General features: G+C 50.8%; 1 protein-coding gene across 1 annotated transcript in view; it reads right to left on the bottom strand.

Annotated features, from left to right (window-relative positions):
* The window catches only part of COL4A2 (collagen type IV alpha 2 chain), a 157065-nt gene that overhangs the window by 93505 nt on the left and 43431 nt on the right, over positions 1-20129 (bottom strand). Inside the window, exon 4 of the mRNA XM_068984496.1 lies at positions 13876-13956. Coding sequence (XP_068840597.1) covers positions 13876-13956 — 81 coding nt within the window. The remainder of the gene's footprint in view (positions 1-13875; positions 13957-20129) is intronic.

Raw genomic sequence — 20129 nt, 5'->3', positions numbered from 1 at the left:
TATGGACTGCGCTCTTATCCGTGGTATTACATCTAGTGTTCTAACTGTAACCAGGCCAGCAGGGTCCTGTGGGCCTTCCTGGGACAGCTCACCACCCCCCAGCCTCCCCTGCAGCTCCTCTCGGAAGATAACATGTTGATAATAGTACCCAGATAATAGTGTTTGATGCACATTTCCTGAGTTGCCTTACAGATGCTAAAACCCCCACCAAATGGAAGAAATTAAACTGCTTGATGACCAGGAGCCCCCAGACCCGCTGGCGCCTAAGGACTGATAATGCTAACCCCTGTGACACCACCCTGCCACCTCACCCTCCACCAGAGAACTGGACACGAGCTGATCACACCCTCTGAGTTCCCACTCCATCACCTGGCCTTAAAAAACACTCTGCGGAAGCCCTTCGGGGACTTGGGGGTTTTCTGGGCTTGAGTCACCCATTCTCCTTGCTTCTCTGCTCCAAACTGAGTTCTCAGTGTGTTCGACTCACTGTTCATTGGGAACATGAACTTGTGTTTGGTAACCTAACGATGATCGAAGCTCCCCTAAAGCTACGGATGTAGCTGTCTTGTAACCAATTGCATCCAGCTCTCCTGGATTTCAAATGAAACCTCCTAATGCTATTATTTGGACTCCCTGTGGCTCAGACGGTAAAGCGTCTGTCTACAATGCAGGAGACCTGGGTTCCGTCCCTGGGTTGGGAAGGTCTGCTGGAGAAGGAAATGGCAATCCACTCCAGTACTATTGCCTGGAAAATCCCATGGACAGAGGAGCCTGGTAGGCTACAGTCCATGGGGTCGCAAAGAGTCGGACACGAATGAGCGACTTCACTTTCCTTTCCTTTCCTTAATGCTATTATTTAGTCCAAACCCTTTCTCCTTGTCTCTAGTTGACCGGGACTTTTAAAAAAGTGACTATTCAAATACAATACTACTGTGTGAATATGACTTTATTCTACGACTTGTAGAGGTGAATTCTATGTCCTCAGGATGTTCTTTAGTTCTTTCCTATACAACACTTGAGGAGATGTCATCCCCAGGCATCTCTTGATTTCAAGATATAGTCTTCAAAGGCAAGAGAAACACCGGCCAGAGGAGAAACTGTTTCTAAGAAAGGCGTGGCGCTGACGCGTGTGCAGGAGGGAATCTCCTGGGGGCTCAGGGGCACTCGCTTTATCTCTCATCTGTGGCATGTCTGACACTGAGTGTCTTTTAAGTGAAGCTGTGGAATCAATCTCATTGTCTGGAAATTTTAAGTGGGATTCAATGTTAAGCAAGAATCTCAAAGGGAAATTGTGGTTTTGAAGACAAGTTGAACTTTTTTAGTTCAGCTTTTAGGAGTTAGATTGTTTTCTCTGCAATAACGTGTGACGTGTGTGCGTTCAGTCGTGTTCAACTCTGTGCGACCCATGGACTGTAGCCCGCCAGGATCCTCTGTCCATGGGATTCTCCAGGCAAGAGTACTGCAGTGAGTTGGCACTTCCTTCTCCAGGGGATCTTCCCGAGCCAGGGATTGAACCCTTGTCTCCTGCACTGACAGGTAGATTCTTTACCATTAAGCCACCTGGGAAGCCCCAATATCATATTATATTTTTCATTAATTGAGTAATTTTTGTAGTGAATTTTACTCTGTTATATGTATTTTATTATTATTATTATTTTTATTTTGGGGGGGCTCCAAAATCACTGCAGATGGTGACTGCAGCCATGAAATTAAAAGACGCTTACTCCTTGGAAGAAAAGTTATGACCAACCTAGATAGCATATTCAAAAGCAGAGACATTACTTTGCCGACTAAGGTCCATCTAGTCGAGGCTATGGTTTTTCCTGTGGTCATGTATAGATGTGAGAGCTGGACTGTGAAGTAAGCTGAGCATAGGAGAATTGATGCTTTTGAACTGTGGTGTTGGAGAAGACTCTTGAGAGTCCCTTGGACTGCAAGGAGATCCAACCAGTCCATTCTGAAGATCAGCCCTGGGATTTCTTTGGAAGGAATGATGCTAAAGCTGAAACTCAGTACATTGACCACCTCATGCGAAGAGTTGACTCTTTGGGAGGGATTGGGGGCAGGAGGAGAAGGGGACAACAGAGGATGAGATGGCTGGATGGCATCACGGACTCGATGGACGTGAGTCTGAGTGAACTCTGGGAGATGGTGATGGACAGGGAGGCCTGGCGTGCTGCAGTTCATGGGGTCGCAAAGAGTCGGACACGACCGAGCGACTGCACTGAACGGATATGTAAGAATCTATTCTGAGTTGTGTGTCCATTACATAACCAGGAAAGCCTGTCCTCCTTGCTTCTCTGGAGTACTCTAAGGACAGAATGAATATTCGTAAGTCTCAGATGCATCCCTCCGTCCTTCCTGGGTGAGACAGTTGGGGGAGATTTGTCAATGAGCTACTCCAGCACTTCTGTCCTTCTATGATGAGAAATACAAATACCTGTAAAGTATCGGGTGTTAAGTGATGAGGAATTTCCCCCACGGCTTCCGAGTGAGGAAGCCACCTTCCTGTTTCAGCTTTCTGCTTCAGTCATCCAGCCTCCTATTCACCCCGCCTCCACTCTTCCCTCCAGGTTGTAACGGTGTGGCTTCGGGCTCTCACACTAAAATCTGTTGTGAATCTCGCCCTCCACACCTGCCCAGGTGTAACACTGGCCCCTTCTCCAAGCTGACTGAACAGAGTAGGAAGTTAAAAGCCACACAAACAAAAGAAACCTGCTTTGTAGTCAGCCACAGGGTTCTCTTCATTGTGTTCCAAATCACTGCAAAGTCATCGGTCCTCAAAGCCGGGGTCTTTCACTGAATCTCAGAGAGGCTAGTCTTGTTGGCCGATGCTGAACACGGGGGCAATGCATAGAGCTGACCTTGACATCAGGGTTCTTTAGAGGTGTATCTTCACAAGGCTTAAAAAACGCCACGGTCACTAACTGGAGTGGATTATGTCAAAAACACATGCGCGCTAACCTTGTAGCTCCCTCAGTAAAGCATCTGCCTGCAGTGCAGGAGACCTGGGTTCGATCCCTGGGTCGGGAAGATCCCCCCAGAGAAGGAAATGGCAACCCACTCCGGCAATCTTGCCTGGAAAATCCCACAGACAGAGGAGGCTGGTGGGCTGCAGCCCACGGGGTCGCAAAGAGCCGGGCACGACTAAGTGACTGACACTGACTTACTTAACCATCATACGCTAACACTTCAGTTTTTATTATGGAGACGCCAACTCCAGCATAAAATTCATTGTCCTCTGTTTTTTTTTTTTTTTTTTATTTAAAACAGACTTTAAGTCCGAAGAACAGTTACGGGCCTTACAAAGACATTTTAATAAAAAACATCAATGGTGACAATGTAGCTGAGAACCTCTTAGGCCGAAGACGTTATTCACCCAGAATTAATTACTTCCATTTCATTTCGGCTTCCTTTTTTGTTTGTTTGTTTTCGGTTCCAAGTCTTTAGGAATTATCTAGCAGTGCTTTGAATATAAAAACATTTGTTCCTATGGCAGGATTTCCATGCCATCCACACAGGGCTCACATTGGGTTCCTGGAAGGCCTATTTCTGCTTCAGCTCTTCTAGAATTTAAGCTTCTAGGCTGGACACAGAGAGGAAGGAGACGGGTATTTTGATCTTTTTAATCGGGGGGAAATGCGCCCTTTTGAAGGTCTGCCCTGTACTTCCCATGAGTCAGACATCTGACGACGTGAACGAACTCGGCTGTCTACACCACAATGGGCTCGTTCGGGTGGGACGTCAGGGGGCCCAGAATCGCAGGCCCTTCAGGCTCCCAGGTTGGACAGTTTCTTAAGAAAATTCTGCCATGCCTAAGGTGTTTGAAAATAAATTTGTATCGACTTATTTAAACACTAAGTTTGCATTCACATCAGTGATGCGTGTAGCGTCGTTGCCACTGGCTCTTAAGGATACAGGTACGTAGTCTCTCTGATTCAAGAAGGAGAAAACCAGGCAGAAAGAGACGACTGTCGCCCCACCCCAGAGTGAGAAGATTTATGCCTGGGCCACCTGGATTGGCCATTTCTACCATCTTCCCCTGGTTATTATTTACAACCGCTGGGGGAACGTAAGAGTCATTTCAAAAATTTGCCAGACAAGCCATAGCTTTCTATCACACGCACAGCCTGGTGTAAGAGTGCGTGGACGCAGGGCGCTAAGCCTCTTGTCTAGACTGCCCCGAGGAGCTGAACGTGGGCGCTTTTTCCACGTGCGGACTCGACGGCTTCCGACCGTCTCTTTCTGCTGCGTGACGGAGGACAAAGTCAGAGGACGTGTTTCCATTTCCAGACGGCATTTAGAAAGCATGGCGTGTCTGGTAAGAATTTCGCTCGGGGTCGTTTTAGAAAGACTGCAAATGTTTACTAAGGACGGGCTGGAGGTGAATGAAAGAAAACAAAGGACTTGAGGACTGGCGTTCCTGATGCAGGAGAAAAGCGAGACGCTCCGGTGCTCTGCTTGTCAAAACATTCCATCAGGGTAGGAGACCGGGGCTTCCGAAGGCAGAGCTTGAGGCTCCTTCTCTCCCCCCAGCGTATCAGGTCTCTTAGGGTCTGTGCGGGGCTTTCAGCCAAAACTCAAAACAGCATTACTATCGTTACCTGGCCTCTGAACCCACAGACCCGTTTCCCTGGGGGCCCTGAAAGGAAGCCCAGGTCCCCAGAACCGTCAACTTGAGACGCCGGAACCCAGTGAATCACTTTCTCACCATCCCCAGGGCCGGTGGAGAGTGTGGACCGCCGGTCTCCCCGAGGTTTTGCTCGCGGAGGCCACCGCCCCGAATCCACGCGCCCCTTCCCCACCCGCGTGCACCAGCCGGCTGGCCTGCAGGCTTCCTTTCTGTGCTTCTGCATAAACCATACTTTCACCGACATCCCAGCTTCACATAAAAACATCTAACCTCAGTCAAAGGGTTCAGAGGAGAGGGACCTGCCAAGGCTGAAAAAAGTTTTCTTTCTCAAGTTCATTCTCTCTTCTGCCTGAGCTCTGAGAACGAATGCTCTGCTTCTTTCGTTTGGATGGACATTTAGAAAGAGTGATCTTCCCCTGGTACTTCTAGGGAGGTAGACACTTCACGCAAGATTGGAGTGTTTGAGGCGCTAGGTAAGCACCTTTCTTTAGCAACACCTAGAGACAAGGATGTACTTTTTCATTATGAAGGAATTTGGTTGAGGCTGCCGGAGGGTGTGTGTGTGTGTGGTTTCTCCAGAAGAGGGAGAACTGGGTAAATAAAATATGAAAACACTTAGATTCTGTCTCTGTACTCAGATACTGAGCGGCCCATGGCCCAGCGCGTCATTACTGATCACGGATAATGGTAAATATGTCCTCTGCTGACTCTGTTTTTTAAATCAGATATTAATACGTGCTCTGCTGCTACTGTAGGCAGCTGTGTTGTGGGCAGTTGCTGTTGCACTTGATAGATGGTGGGCCACAACCATCATGACTAATTTTCACCAGGGGTTTTCTTGATTCCTATTATTGAATGATGCATTCTACGGGCACGAAACATAGGAATCCAGGGTAAACTTCGTCCTGCTTCATCAGAGTTACGACGCTTTCCATGACCATGGAAATAAATTTTTCTGTAAGTGCTGACTTTCAATCATCAGCTTCTGTCTAAAATGATGTTCTCTGAGTCCATGTAGTGAGGAAGTATTACAATTTTGTCTTTTTAAGATTTTAACAATGTAGTCTTCCTTTCGGATAGGCTCCAGACTGGACGTTTATCTAACAAACTGTGACTCATGTTCGAATGGTCCTTTGAAATTAAATATTTACCACATTGGGGCAGGGCGCGGGGGAGTAAGCCGGGGTCCTGCAGTTCCCTGTCTGTTGTCCATCTGCGCAATTAAACCGTTTCTACAGCACAGAGTCGAAAGTCCTACTTTAAGAAAATGCTGACTTAACCTTGCCAGAAAAGACCCTGATGCTGGGAAAGACTGAAGGCAGAAGGAGAAGGGGACGGTAGAGGACGAGATGGTTGGATGGCATCACCGACGCGATGGACCTGAGTTTGAGCAAGCTCTGGGAGTTGGTGATGGGCAGGGAGGCCTGGCGTGCTGCAGTCCATGGGGTTGGAGAAAGCCGGACACGACTGCGCAACTGAACAACGATCTCGCCGGAAAGGGCAAGAGTGATGTTATGGTCAGAAGCTGTGGGGGCTTGAGCACCAAACGGGTCCTGAACGAGACAAGCAGACAAAGGGCTTTCCGAAGGGGAGGGTCTTGATCGGAGCCCGAGCTGGCAAGGCAAATCCCCCTAAGAGACCACGGGGTTAAGGGGGAGGGACAAACAGATGAGGAAGCTGTTCAGACGCACTGTCACAGCCCAGAAAGGGCGAAGAATGATTCAGAAATAGCAGAGGCCCGCCTGGCTTCTGGGCTAGTGTAACCTTCGTCTGCACAGAGCTCTCACCCACTCTCACCTACAGGGGTGTGACCTGCTCTGTCTATTTGCGTCCTTGGTGCCTAGTTGGGGCGACAGATGCGCAAACGATATTCACTGTATGAATAACTTCACGTGCAGCTGACGCTGGCTGCGCGTCACCGACTGCCTGAGTGTGGGGCCACATTCCCCGGCGTCTCTTTTTTAAAAGTTAATTATTTGTGGCTGCACCGGGCCTTTGCTGCCGCCCGCAGGCTTTCTCTAGTTGGGGCGAGCGGGGGCTACTCTCGGTTGCGGCGTGTGGCCGTCTCATTGTGGTAGCGTCTCTGGTTGCAGAGCACGAGCTCTTGGCTACTCGGGCTTCAGGAGTTGTGGCCCCCAGGCTCTAGAGCACAGGCTCAGGAGTTGGGGTTTATGGGCTTAACTGCCCCAGGGCATGTGGGGTCTTCCCGGAGCAGGGATCGAGCCCGTGTCTCCTGCATTGGCGGGCGGATTCTTTAACACTGAGCCAACAGGGAAGCCCCTCCTGGCATCGTTTTTGACTAGAAACCGTCCCCAGTGGACCGACTCACCCAAGTATGCACCGCACCAGCTTGTCTTGAGAGCTTGGTGACTTGAGCAAGTTATAAGTCAGGCAGCTCCTCTCAGGAGGTCTCCAGGATGGGTCTCACCTTAGCCCAAGATGCCGCCCTGCTCCCTCGGACCTCACCCACCACGGATCTCACCTCCCGCTCTGCGAGGCTCACACTGGCTCCCGAGGTGTCCCTTAAGGACTCCAGGCACACCCCGACCTTGGGGCCACCCCTGCCGCTCAGGGGCCCTGCCCCCGTTCACAGAAGCACCTCCTTCTTCCAGACACACGTGTTGTGCACAGATGACACAAAATACAGATTTTGAGGGTTGCGAGAATATAAAATTCCATTATTAAAAGGAGGCTAGGGTTCTTAACCGTGGCAGATATGAAAGAAAACGTCCCGTTAGAAGCGCACCACTGACGTGCGATGCACGCCTCAGGCGGGCATCGTCCAGACCTGCCGTGGTGCCGCCTTTCCTGCAGAGAGGAGTCAAGCAGCTGAGCTGGGTGCAGCCACGGCGGCGTCCAGCTAGCCGGAACCACCGCCTTTCCAGACAGGCACTAAAAATAAGCCTGCGATGCTGAAAGTAGGTGAGAGCTCTGTGCAGACGATGGTTACACAAGCCCAGAAGCCAGGCAGGCCTCTGCTATTTCTGAATCATTCTTTGCCCTTTCTGGGCTGTGACAGAGCAGCTGACCGGGGGATGCTTTCTGTTAGGTCCGTGGGGCAGACCATTGACACGCAGCTGCCCGGAGTGGCTGCAGCTGCTGTGGAAAGTGGTCTGCCCCACGGCAGTGCAGTGTGTGTGTGTCCCACACGAGCAAGGGTCACCGCGTAGCCAAGATGGGCGGCCATGTGCTGGGGGAAACCCACCCCAGTGGCGGGCCACACACAGTGTGTATATACAGCTTGAAGATCTATGCTCTGAGCACCTCTACATGGCTCCACAGTGACCGACCAGTTTTCAAATTTACATTGAGCTGTTTCAAAGAACAAAAATTCCGTTTTTTCCCGTATCCCAGTTATGCACGTTTGAGGGTGTTGATCAGCAACAGGTGACAGGATAGACCGCCTGTTAGTGAGACCACAGCTTACCTGGGAGAGGGCATGACCACGATCGCCGAGGCTCAGAGCCGCTCGGGCCCCCCCCACCCAGCTCCTGGAGGCCAGCGGCAGCCACCCACCTGGGCCGCCGAGAGGGCCCGCGTTCCCCGCACCCCATCCACCCGCGGCCACCCACCTCCGAGAGCGTCCTGTTCCCGCTCTGCTTTTCACGTTGATTTATGTTGTTGAACTTAAGGAATCTTGTGAGGTTAAGAATTATTTGCTCATACTTTGACCCAAGTCCAGGGACCCACAGACTGTGGGAAACTCTTGGCTCCTTGAAAAAAATGCAACGGCCAACTCGTGCTGGTTCTGTCTCTGCTGACGGGAGTGAGCTCTCAGCCGCACCCTTCCAGGAGCTGGGGTTTCAGTCTCGAGGCTCCTGCTGCCAGGCCCAGGGAGGGCGAGCGAGGGGTGGGAAGATGCCGGGCCCCCGACTCAGGTGGGCGGTACAGCCCCGGGACCGGTCACGTGGGGGCTGCCCCTCGCCCACTGCAGCTTCCGGGGCCGTTCAACCAGCTCAGCAATTCCCAGCGCTGGGGGCTTCATCTGTCTTTCGATTGCCAATCTGTGTGACACCCGACTGCCTAGGAAGACAGGTGCCTCGTGAAGGTGGATGCCGTTCAAAAGTTGAAATAACCTACCTTACCCAACTTTATGGTAAAAAACCAAAGGGCTGAGGGGCTAGGAATCTAAGAAACTGAAATGATGATTTACATTGACCTCAGGTGGAAAACTCTGAGCGCTTTTCGGTGAGGTGATGCGCAAAGGCCAAGGCGTCTCTGTTGGCTGAATCCTGGGCCACCTGCTGTCTCTCTTGATCCCTGGGGCCTTGTATCCCATGGAGACACTCACTCTGCTTCGACAGGAATTCCGCAACAGAAAGTCCCTCTGATGCTTGCAGCTCGACCACCTTCAGCCTCCACCGTGTGTACAGAAAGAAGAAAGAGAAAAGAGTAGCCAGAACCGGCCACAGAACCAGCTTGTTGGTGGGAACGCAAGCTGGTGCAGCCACCATGGAAAGCAGTCTGGAGGTTCCTTGAAAACACCAAAATGAGAGTGACCATCCGACCCAGCAATCCCACTCCTGGGCGTACACCCTGAGAAAAACACGGTCTGAAAGATGCCTGGACCCCAGCGATCACTGCAGCGCTATTTACAACAGCCAAGTCACGAAAGCAACCCAACGTCCATCAGCAGAGGAATCGGTACGGAAGATGTGGTGCACGTGTGCAAAGGAATGCCACTCAGAGCAAAAGAATCCCATTTGCAGGAACGCGGCTGGCCTAGTAAGGATCACACTAGACAAACAGATAACATCACTTCCATGTGGAATCTGAACTATGATACAAATGAGCTTGTTTAGAAAAACAGAGAGTCACGCAGACACATAAAACAAGCTTATGGTTACCAAGGGGAAAGTGGGGGAAGATGAATTTGGAATTTGGAAGTAACTTACACACACCACTCTATATGAAAAAGATAAACAAGGGCTGACTGTCGAGCACGGGGAGCTATGCTCAAAATCTTGTAATAACCTAAACGGAAAAGAATCTGAAAAAGAACACATACACACACAACCGAATCACTGTGCTGTACACCTGAACCATTGTAAACCAACTATATATCTCAACCAAAAAAGGAACAGAAAAAGATACAGGGGCCGGACACTTCTGGGGGTGGCCAGTGTGTGACCGCTAGTGATCGAGTCTGAGAATTCAGTTGTTGCCTTTCTTTGTGTATAGTGAGTTTCCCTGTGGCTTAGATGGTAAAGAGCCTGCCTGCAACGTGGGAGACCTGGGTTTAATCCCTGGGTTGGGAAGAGCCCCTGGAGAAGGGAATGACAATCCAATCCAGTACTCTTGCCTGGAGAATTCCATGGACAACTGAGCCTGGGGGGCTATAGTCCATAGGGTTGCAAAGAGTCAGAAATGACTGAGCGATAACACTTTGTAGATAGTGCCCCGTGGAGTGTTGCTGGATTAGGGCTTAACACTTCCTAATTATTCCAATAGTCTTTCCAGGGGTCATGTACAGATGTGAGAGTTGGACTATAAGGAAAGCTGAGCGCCAAAGAATTGATGCGTTTCAACTGTGGTGCTGGAGAAGACTCTTAAGAGTCTCTTGGAAAGTGAGGAGACCAAACCAGTCAATCTTAAAGAAAACCAACCCTGAATAATCTTTCGAAGGACTGATGCTTGAGCTGAAGCTCCAATACTTGGCCACCTAATGTGAACAGCTGACTCACTGGAAAAGACCCTGATGCTGGGAAAGATTGAAGGCAGAAGGAGAAGAGGGCGACAGAGGATGAGATGGTTGGATGGCGTCACCGATTCACTGGACATGAACTTGGGCAAACTCCAGGAGATGGTGAGGGACAGAGAAGCCTGGCGTGCGGCAGCCCATGGGTCGCAAAGAGTCAGATGAACTTGGTGACTGAACAGTTTAGTAGGAATACTGGACATACGAACTCTCCAATAACAACAAAGTCTCAACTCATCTTTTAAAGCGCTTCACTGATTCACGAAGCAGCTGAAGAGAGGCCTGAGAGCCACCACTCTTGAGGCAGGGGAGTGAAACCTCTTTTCCTCTCTGCCTGCAGGCCTCCCCCTACCCCACAGGGTAACAACGGTCAGGAGGCCTGCAGATGCAGGTCACTGCGCTGGAACAGGCACTCGTCCGAAACTCTGAGAGCTCGCGTTCTGTTCTGGCCCCAGCGTGGAGCGGGTCTCCGCGCCGATGTTACTGTCCTCGCCTGTGACCTAGGAGGACGAGGCTGGGCCCCCCTGTGGGCCCCCCGGCTCGGACCGGGGAGTCCAGGGCGCACAGACAGCTGGCCTCAGCCCCGCCCCCACCTCCCGCCCTGGCTACTGGCTTGCTGGAATGATCCCTGGGGCGGGTGGCTCGGTCTGTGAGAAACACTTCTCCCCCGGTGACGACCCGCCACCCACCCTCCAGCCTGGCTCAACGCGGGCGGCAAATGAGGGCTGACTCATTCGCTAACACGGGAGCAACGCTGGAGCCGGAATCCAGAGCACGTTTGTGCTTTCTGCTTGGACTCCCGGAGTTATTCAGTAACAGAGTGTTTCTGGTGTTGGCTGTCACCATGGTGAGGGGCACAAGAGCTGGACCCCATGCCCGTATAAGGCAGGGCGGGCCCGGAGCTCCGGGAGCCAGGCTCTGTGGCCAGGCGTGGTCGCGGCTGCTTCGGGGGCACCGAGGGGAAGACAGGCGGCGAGGGACCCCAGGGGAGAACGTGGGAAAGAACAGACTCTGCGCCGGCTCTCTGAGCCCAGAGTCCGCCCACGGCTATTTCAGTGGATTCCGTTACTTCTGAAAAATACTATCAGCCCAAAAGGAGGGCAGAAAGAGCTCTGCTCTCACTAGAATCCCATCGGGGTAGAGCTGTTAATTGGCAAAGATTTAATACATGTCCACCAGGTTTGTGGAATGGGCCCAGACATTCTGTTTTCATAAAAGATTTAATAAAGTCTATGCGACTGTCCTAACAATGAATAACTTCGGTGATGCACTGGGCTCTCCCCGTAGACAGTGATAAATGGGGTTAGCGATTTCTTCTCAGTGGGGTTTTTTCTGGCTTCTTACTGTCAGTCACTCCTATCCCCTTACTGATCAATATTCAACAGCACGTGTGAATCAGTCAGGCAGCCTCAGTTAGAATCACCCAGTTTGGATCTGTGTGGGCCAGAAAGTGAGTTTAGTGACTCCAAACACCCCTGCCATCCCGGTTCGGGGGTGGGGGGGAATCACTGTCCCTGGCTCTTGAACCAACTACCCAGACAACTGCTGAGTCTCAATTTAATTTGATTTCATTTGATAATGTGTCTGCAGATTAAAGTCAAGCCCGTGCTAGGTTACCCGTGTTAATGAAATTAACCAGAAGGTGTCACTTTCTGCGTTCTGGCAAGGCGGTGAAAGACTCAAGGCATTTTCTTAATCAGGGGTGACAGGAAATAACGCCTGTGCTGTAAACTTAGTAAATGAGAATAGACCTGGGGTCCTGTAGAAATTCCCTTCTAAGGACCTCTTTGAGGAGACTCTTGGTGTCCTTTAACAATTCGCTGCTGCGCGGACGGTATCGCATACGGGAACGCTCAGAGGGAACTATCTTTACAGGAGAAAAGCATTCTTGTAAAAGCATCAGTGTTCGCCTACTGGTCCCACGTTAGCTAATCACAAACAGTGAGAAGGAGCAGACCCGGTCCCCTTCTACTTGGTCTGTCTGGGCTCTCTCTGGGGGATCCCAGGGAGAAGAACGGTCCAGAGCCAGGCTCCCTCCGACACAGGCAGGTCTCACAGACACGTGCAGTCTCAGGGCGCTGGTTTCTCTTCTCTGTGCCCGTATAAGGCTGAGCAAGCTGAGCTGGGGAGGCCAGAGGCTGCAAGCAGGCTTTCCGCCACTGCTGCGGAAGCATCGCTGGGAAAATCTATAGCTGGGAACCCCAGGGGAATTTTAAGTCTCATGGAACGGCCTCCATATATTTAAAAATACTTCTCCTTGTGAAATGCTGATAAAGCATCCTCAACTAGCAATTCCTGAAGCACTGAGTCCCTGCCAAGAGCAGAGGAAGCAACCACAGCAAAAACTGACGCGATGTACCAGCCCGTGGAGACTCTTGGAAGCTTCGATTTCCGGGCAGAAGACCACTCCTCCACCGTGATCATTGCACCAAGGTAATGGTCGGCTGCGTGTTAGCACATAAGCTCCCCGCATCTATAAAGGGGGCCCGTCACACCTTTGACCATTTGACTTCTGGGGTGGGGACTCGGGTCCAGAAGGAGGCAGGACCTGACACCCAGCCACAGATCTGGGTCCCCAACCAGTCATCTCTTCCTCCTGGTGGGCGAGGGGGGGCATGGCGACTTAAAACACTGACGCAAGGGTTCAACTTGCTGAAGCTCATTGGGAACCCCCGAGGATGGCTATGATTCCCGATTCCAGCAAGGACAGAGAGACGCAGGCGAGAAGTCCCACAGGCCTCTGACCACCTGACGTGGGACGTGGGTGAGCCCTGGAGGGGAAGGAGCTATCCCAAAGCGCAAGGACTCGAGAGACTGTGTCCTAAGATGAAAAACTCCCTACACTGCCACGCGCCAAAGAGGTCTTAAACACATGAATATAAACAAACCTTTAACTTCAGCAATGCCGAGACTCAAATATCAGCTTTCAAAGCAACACTTGGATGAAACATGTTCAAGCAACAGGCCCACATTTCAAACATTGCCGGATGCTGTGGTAACTCGAGGCGACCTTTTCTCTCTGACTTACCTGTGAATTGCCTGTACATAAGAGGCATTCAGGGAAGGTGTGGGGTAGTTTCAAAAGTCAAAGTGATTCTCAGTGGTTCAATGCAGCACCCTCTAGTTTAAATAGATACCAGGGTATAAATACAACAATGTATTCATGGTGGTTCAATGCCAACGCCCTCTAGTTTAAATAGATATCAGAGTATAAACGCAACTGCTTTCTTTATGCAATATTTTTACAATATATGTTTATATATACTATAAATATTAAACATAATTGCATTATGTACACATATATGCACACGTACATTTATGACAATGAGCAAGAGAGAAGATGCTTGAGAAGGCCAACACTGTTCTCAATTTATTGAGAAAGTGGCATACGTAGACTCAATTCTGCATTCTATTCTTGCTTGCTTCATGGAAATGAACTCACCTGTCTTGAATTTCTTATGATTGCATGCAAATGACTTAATCAGGTTATATATAGCACTTGGTACAAAATGGAAGTAAAACGAAGACAGTATTTATCACTTACCCGCCCTCCTTTCTCGGGGTAGCACTGGCAGCCCCCGCTGCAGTCTCTGCCTCCACAAGGCACGTCCAGTTTCTTCACACCCTGCAGAAATGAAGCCGAGAACGTTAACGTTAACGTTTCCAAGCACAGAGAACGTTACCCATCGCCCTCCAACCGCAGCGAGGGCCGAGCGCCACTGCTGACAGTCCTTCCACGCGTGACAACTATCAATCAAAACACTCAGTCTTTAAAGAAACAGGATTTAACTTTTAGAGCAGTTTGAGGTCCGTACGCAAAGGTATGGCGGTTTCACGCACAGCTCCTTCTGCCCACACCTCCCAACTATCAACACGCCCCTCACCAGACGGGCCGAGTGTTACAATAGGTGAACCTCCACCAATGCACCATCACCACCCCAAGTCCACGGTCGACATCAAGGCCACCCTTGGTGCTGCACATTCGAGGGTGAATTAGCCTTTTTTCAGCGCCTACTAAGTGCCAGATGCCAAGCTGCGTCCTGGGGCTCAAAAGTCAAGGAGAACATTATCCAGGGATCCTGTGTGAAGTGAGCCTCGGATAAGGTGTTAATCGCTTTATTTTCAAGGAGGAACTCCAGGCTTCATTCTGCCTGGAAAGGTCGGGGGTGGGTTCTGGGAGAGACGTCCGAGGCTGGGTAGGATGGTCAGGGTGACTGCCCGCGGCACTCTGCAGGGCCGCGTGACAAAGCACAGACCTACTGAATTGCAGGGAGGGGGCTTCTGATCCAGAGGCGGAATTTGCAAATACACCTGGTGGGATGACACACCCTCCCCTCCATCACAGGGAACCACCATCCACGGAGAAGTCCCCGCCCCTCCCCTTCCCTGAGACGTGCTAATTTGGGGTACAGAGAGGGCGGGTTGGTGGTGAGGTTTCTCCTAAGTGTTTATTCAGCTGGGTTGGGGTGATATCGTCGAAGTTTGCGCCAGTCCCTGAGATGTCACTGTTTGGTGGCTTTAGCGATAGCGGGGGGAATTCTCTGGCTAGACAATTCCAACGAGGAAAAAGGCCTTTCTTGCCCTCTGTGTCAGTGTTTCAGGCATGAGATGGACTTGCAGACTGGACCGTGTCTGAATCCCTCCCTTCAGACAGTGTCCATAGTACTAAGCGTTTTGAGTCGGAAATGACGATCAGCTTGGCCCTCTTTCTCCCCTCTCTGATCAGCCCGTCAGCTATGCCCACCTGCAGCCCCATCCCACCCCCAACAGGTGAGTTAGTGCAGCTGGTCCCCGGGGATCCTCCATCTGGCTCCTCACTCTTGGCCAGGTGGTCCGGAGCCCGCAGGGAGCCGATCTGGCGGGCACCCTGGGTGCAGTAAGCCCTGGTGAGCACTTGGCCAGACCTAACGTGCAAGCAGCGGCCCCAACTACAGAGACCGCTCCAGCTCATCAGCATCACATTCCACCAGGGCAGCCCCTCCCCTTCCGAGCTGAGTCCCAGTGACGAAACCGGGGTCCCTTGGGGAGTTCTTCTGTCTGGTTTTTGGGCCAACACATTGGCCAGCATTCTCCCGGCTCCCCAGGGTTCACCGGGAGATGTGGATGGGGCTGCCTGGCCGCCTCGACACCTCCTGCCAGCACAAGCCTCCTGCTCGGTCAATGCTGGGGGGCACGAGTGAGCTCTGACTCCACGCTGCCTGGGAGGAGCATTATCGGCCTCATCAGAGATGCAGTGTCCTTTCTGTAGACAGGATACATCCCTTTGCTAAGTCCTTTCTGTGGAGGGGTGGTATTGGAGAGTCTCACATTTGTTGCTTTTACTCTTTCCCTAATCTAATATCGGCTGCATCTGTCACTACTTTGAAGAACTAAAAAAAAAAAAAAAAATCTGAAGATCTCAAACTCTTTACAGAAACCAGCACCTCTAAAGTCTTCTGAGACTCTTGGTATCCTTCTGAGCTGAGTCAGGCGATGGGAGAGCATAAGAGTAAACACGAATGGATAAGAGGGCTTCCTAGGTGGTGCTAGTGGTAAAGAAGTGCCTTCCAATGCGGGAGACGCGGGCTCGATCCCTGGGTCAGGAAGGTCTCCTGGGAGAGGACACGTCCACCCACTCCAGTACTCTTGCTGGGAAATCCCAAGGATGGAGGAGCCTGGCAGGCTACAACCCATGGGGTCGTAACAAGTTGGACACGACTGAAGCGACTTAGCTCACACGCACAAACATGGATAAAGTCCTTTCATGCCCTCCAAATGCGATTCTAGGTATTTGCCCAATTTTGTATGGCTTCAGTGTTTAACTACAGTGGGGCTCATTTTAAAACCGCCCGACCCTGGATATTTGGTGTTTACACATCCAGCTGCGGGCCAAGTCGTTGGTGTGCGGATTATTCTGAGCACCAAAGCGAGAAGCCTGGATGCACCGCGTTGGGCTTTGTCCTCTGCACGACTGGGGCGTAAACAGGCACGCGGGCAAGGTGAACTCGGCTCACACGATCACGATTCACTTACCAGTTGCTTGGAAAGGGTAGGGGGACTCCTCAGGCTGAAGTGAGAAGCATACACTCCTATTCCCCAGCTGGGGTTTCACATGTTATTTTTAATTTTGATTTTAAAGCCACTTGCCAAATCCCTGTATATAAATCAATGGTCGAAACGACTTTAATGGCTTCAAATCGACCTAACAGACTTTTTGTTCTAGCTCTAGGGTATGCACTGGATTTAGTTACAGAAATGCGCTCATAACCTGCTCAAAATTCGACAGTGCTTTCTGCTTTGGGAACAAGGCTTGCAGGCCTGAAGACTCCCAGTCTCCATACTTCTCAGCCATGAGCCCAGGGCTCAGATACCATGACTCAGGACGTGGGGGAGACACTGTTGAGAGGTAGCCCTCCACCTGATAAGCCAATTTCCATCCTGGAAATTCCAGCCCTCGTGTGTATGTGTGTGTGTATGTGTGTGTGTGTGTGTGTGTGTCTGTGTGTGTGTGTATGTCTGTGTGCGTGTGTGTCTGTCTATGTCTGTGTGTGTGTGTCTGTGTGTGTGTGTATGTCTGTGTGAGTGTGTGTTTGTCTGTGTGTGTCTGTGTGAGTTTCCATCAGCGTCTCACAAATCCCACAGAGGGGCTCTTAAGAATTCCAGCAGCAGCAAGAGCCCTAAGTGCCACCTTCTGGAATGTCAGACCTCCAGGATGAACAGAAGTATTTACTTCTCTAGGGCAGGGCACGTGCTCCAGACGTCTCTTAGAGGCTGAACAAGTTTCAGGCTGAGCCTCGGCATTCTCTGGAGAGGACCTGGGCTCTGGAACATTCTCAAGACACACATGCCCTCCTGAGGCTCTCAGATGAGGAGTGTGTGAAGGGCTATGTGTGTCTGTTCCAGCCCCAGTTGCCCACCCCCCCCCAACAGGAGAACAAGAGCTCAGACCAACCACTGCCCAAGCCAAGCCCTCAGGTCCAGCCCTCATTCCGTGACTCAACACAACTCGAAGACACACCAGGGTCCTCTGGTCAGCGCCTAATAGAGATGACCTGCTTCCTCCCCACCTACACCCACCTCAAGAGTCTGCCCACCACCCTCACAGAGGACAAGCTAGCCCCGTCCAGACCTTCAACTTCGGGGTCTCCAGGACAGCATGCTTCCACCCGTCAGGGCCAAGCTCTCTCCGAAACATCAATCCACTGCTTATTAGTTGCCTACCTCGGTCCCCGCTGGGACCTTGGTGCAGAGCAATACTCCAGCAGCAGCGCCCCCCTGAGCCCCCTGCAGGTCACCCAGCATCTCAGGGGGAGACGCAGCTCCAGGGCCTGGAAGCTCCTGGAGAGCCCCTGTTCTGGACCAGCTGCGTTTACTCAGCAGAGCTGGCCAAGCGCTCGCCCCGGTGTGAATGTCCTTCATCTCAGGGCAGGCAAGAGTTCACGGGCCAATGGAACCAAGGATGCTGCAAGGACTCCCAACCTCAGAGAACGTTTGAGTCCAATCTTGACATCTCAAAAAGTGCTTCGGGGCTAATGGAAGTGGTTTTGAAAGATGAAAGTGAATTAAGTTTGGGGAAGTCAGAGAGAAGCAGCCTGAACGTAAAGAGCCCAGTAAACCAGGAATGTCTCTGTGCTGCCTCTGGAGGAGATGAAGGGCAGGTAATCTCCTTTCGACAACTGGGAACAAAACCTGTGCTGGCAAGGAACGAGGAGGGCAGGGAGGACGGATTGTATTCAGGGGAGGCTCGGACACAGCGTCAAAGAGGCAATCCCTCCACGCTGGATAAAACGCTGCTCCCTCCAGACCCTCGCTACTCCCCTGCTGTGTGGATGCCTCATCGGCACCGCCCCAGTGCCGCTCAGGACCGCAGACCCCGGCCCAGGGTTCCAGCAGGGCTTCCAGGTAAGCAGGGATGATGGGCGGGCTCTGAGAAAGGGGATTTGCTTGGAGACAATGAGCCATCTCTTCAGTGGAGCAGAAACTGCCATTTCCTGCAGGGTCACCAGAGCCCTGCCTAAGGCGGACCCAGGCATGACCATTCTAGACACGTGCCAGCCCTTGACATCTTTTGAACCCTGCCACCTGGGGCGTGCTCAGAGTGGCTCTGAGTACTCAGGACTCAGTTCGAGCTTATAATCAACCACAGGGCCAAAAATTTCAGTTCTTTTTTTCCTTAGTCAAAACATCCTTTCGAGACTCTCTCTTTCTCTTTTTTTTTTTTTTTTTTGCTGAATTTTGTGCTGTTCTGAATTGGTAGCCAGCATTGCTGTGCTGATTAGAAATTCAAGGAACTGGAAATGACTTGGATCGCTTAAAAGCCAACTGGCAATGTAAAGGCATAAGATACATTCTCTAGAGACCTTGGATCATATTCTACCCAAACGGAATGTAACAGATGGTTTCCAGGGCAACATGGAGAGCTCTGAACAAGAGATTTCTTAGTGAGCTTTTTACATGGGAATTCTTTTCTTTGGAGCCTTGTCTGAATCTTGGCATCACTACACTGTAGAATGATTTAAAAATACATCTATTTGCATGGGCTTTAGTTCATCCGAGAGACAGCCAGATCACCCCCAGATGCATGGTTGAGATTCCCGGGGAAGCTTTTGTGTCTGAGAGAACAGAAGTCATGGAATGTTCTAAGCAAAGCCAGGTTCTAGCTTCCTGACCAGGAGTCTATCAGATTCAAGGAGGGAGTTTCTTGCCTTGAGCCACTGGCTCCCTGGCTTCCAGCAGAGACGGCTCTGCCATTTATAACTGGAATGCGGGGAAGAGTCGGAGCGCAGGTCCAGAGTGGCAGCTGCAGGATTAAGGGAACGCCCGGTCCCACTTGCGGCTGGCCCTGCCTCCCGCTGGAGCAATCTACTGGCATCAGGAGAAGCCAGTATCACGCTGCCTTCGTCAGGGATTGGGCAGGGCTGAGCAGCGAGGAAAAGCGCTTCCTTGGCAGCGTGGTGAGCAGTAGGTATCTGGGGAATAGCCCCACTTCCAACATAGACAGAACCGCTCAGCGCCACGCCTCCTGATGCCAGATATTCAGGACACTTAAAAACAGGCTTAAACAACCACTTGAACGTCAGAAAATAAAACACACAAATGACTTAGGCGCTTTCAGACCAGCTATTTCTCAGCCACCCGTGTGAACCACCCATGTATATCAAGACCACAGAATCCATGGACGTGCACCCTGCTGTCTGCAGACGGGACGCTCTTTAAAGTCGATACCATACATACAGATGGAAGGAAAAAATGCTCACCATTGTTCTCAACTTGCACAGAAGAACTGAGTATTAATCAAAGTTATATGAAGATGTGAGAACAAAACTCATTTGTCCTGAAACAAAGAATATTTTGTCCTCCACATGTTCCAAGAAACGTTTTGTCCAAGAAAGCCTTTTTAAGCCAACCTACCTCCAGCCAAAAAGAGCAAATCTGGAGGGAATTTACAGATATTTTACCATTTGATTGCCCCCAGCACTCACCTGGAGCTTCCTGTATGGAGCGCTATTGAATAACCCATTCTAACCGACAGAAAAGACAAACATTCCTTTTTGTTAAAAAGTAATCATCTTTCACATTTTAGGTAAAAAAAAAAAAAATTATACAAGTCTTTGTCTTTGTCACAAGTCCAGGCAAGCTGGACTTTCTAAAATTATCCTTCGAATCCAAAAAGAGGCCGACAAGGAGAAAGCCAACTTGGGAACACAGTTCCCAGTAAAGTTCTATTACTTTATCAAAACAGGAAATATAAGCCATTTCCGCACATGCAGCTTTAGAAATTAAGGAAATCATTCCAACATAGTATTAGAAAGACGGGGT

The sequence above is a fragment of the Capricornis sumatraensis genome, chromosome 12 (genome assembly GCF_032405125.1).
Source record: "Capricornis sumatraensis isolate serow.1 chromosome 12, serow.2, whole genome shotgun sequence".
Lineage (NCBI taxonomy): Eukaryota > Metazoa > Chordata > Mammalia > Artiodactyla > Bovidae > Capricornis > Capricornis sumatraensis.
Note: the sequence above shows the minus strand (reverse complement) of the source record. Positions and strands in the feature narration are given on the sequence as shown.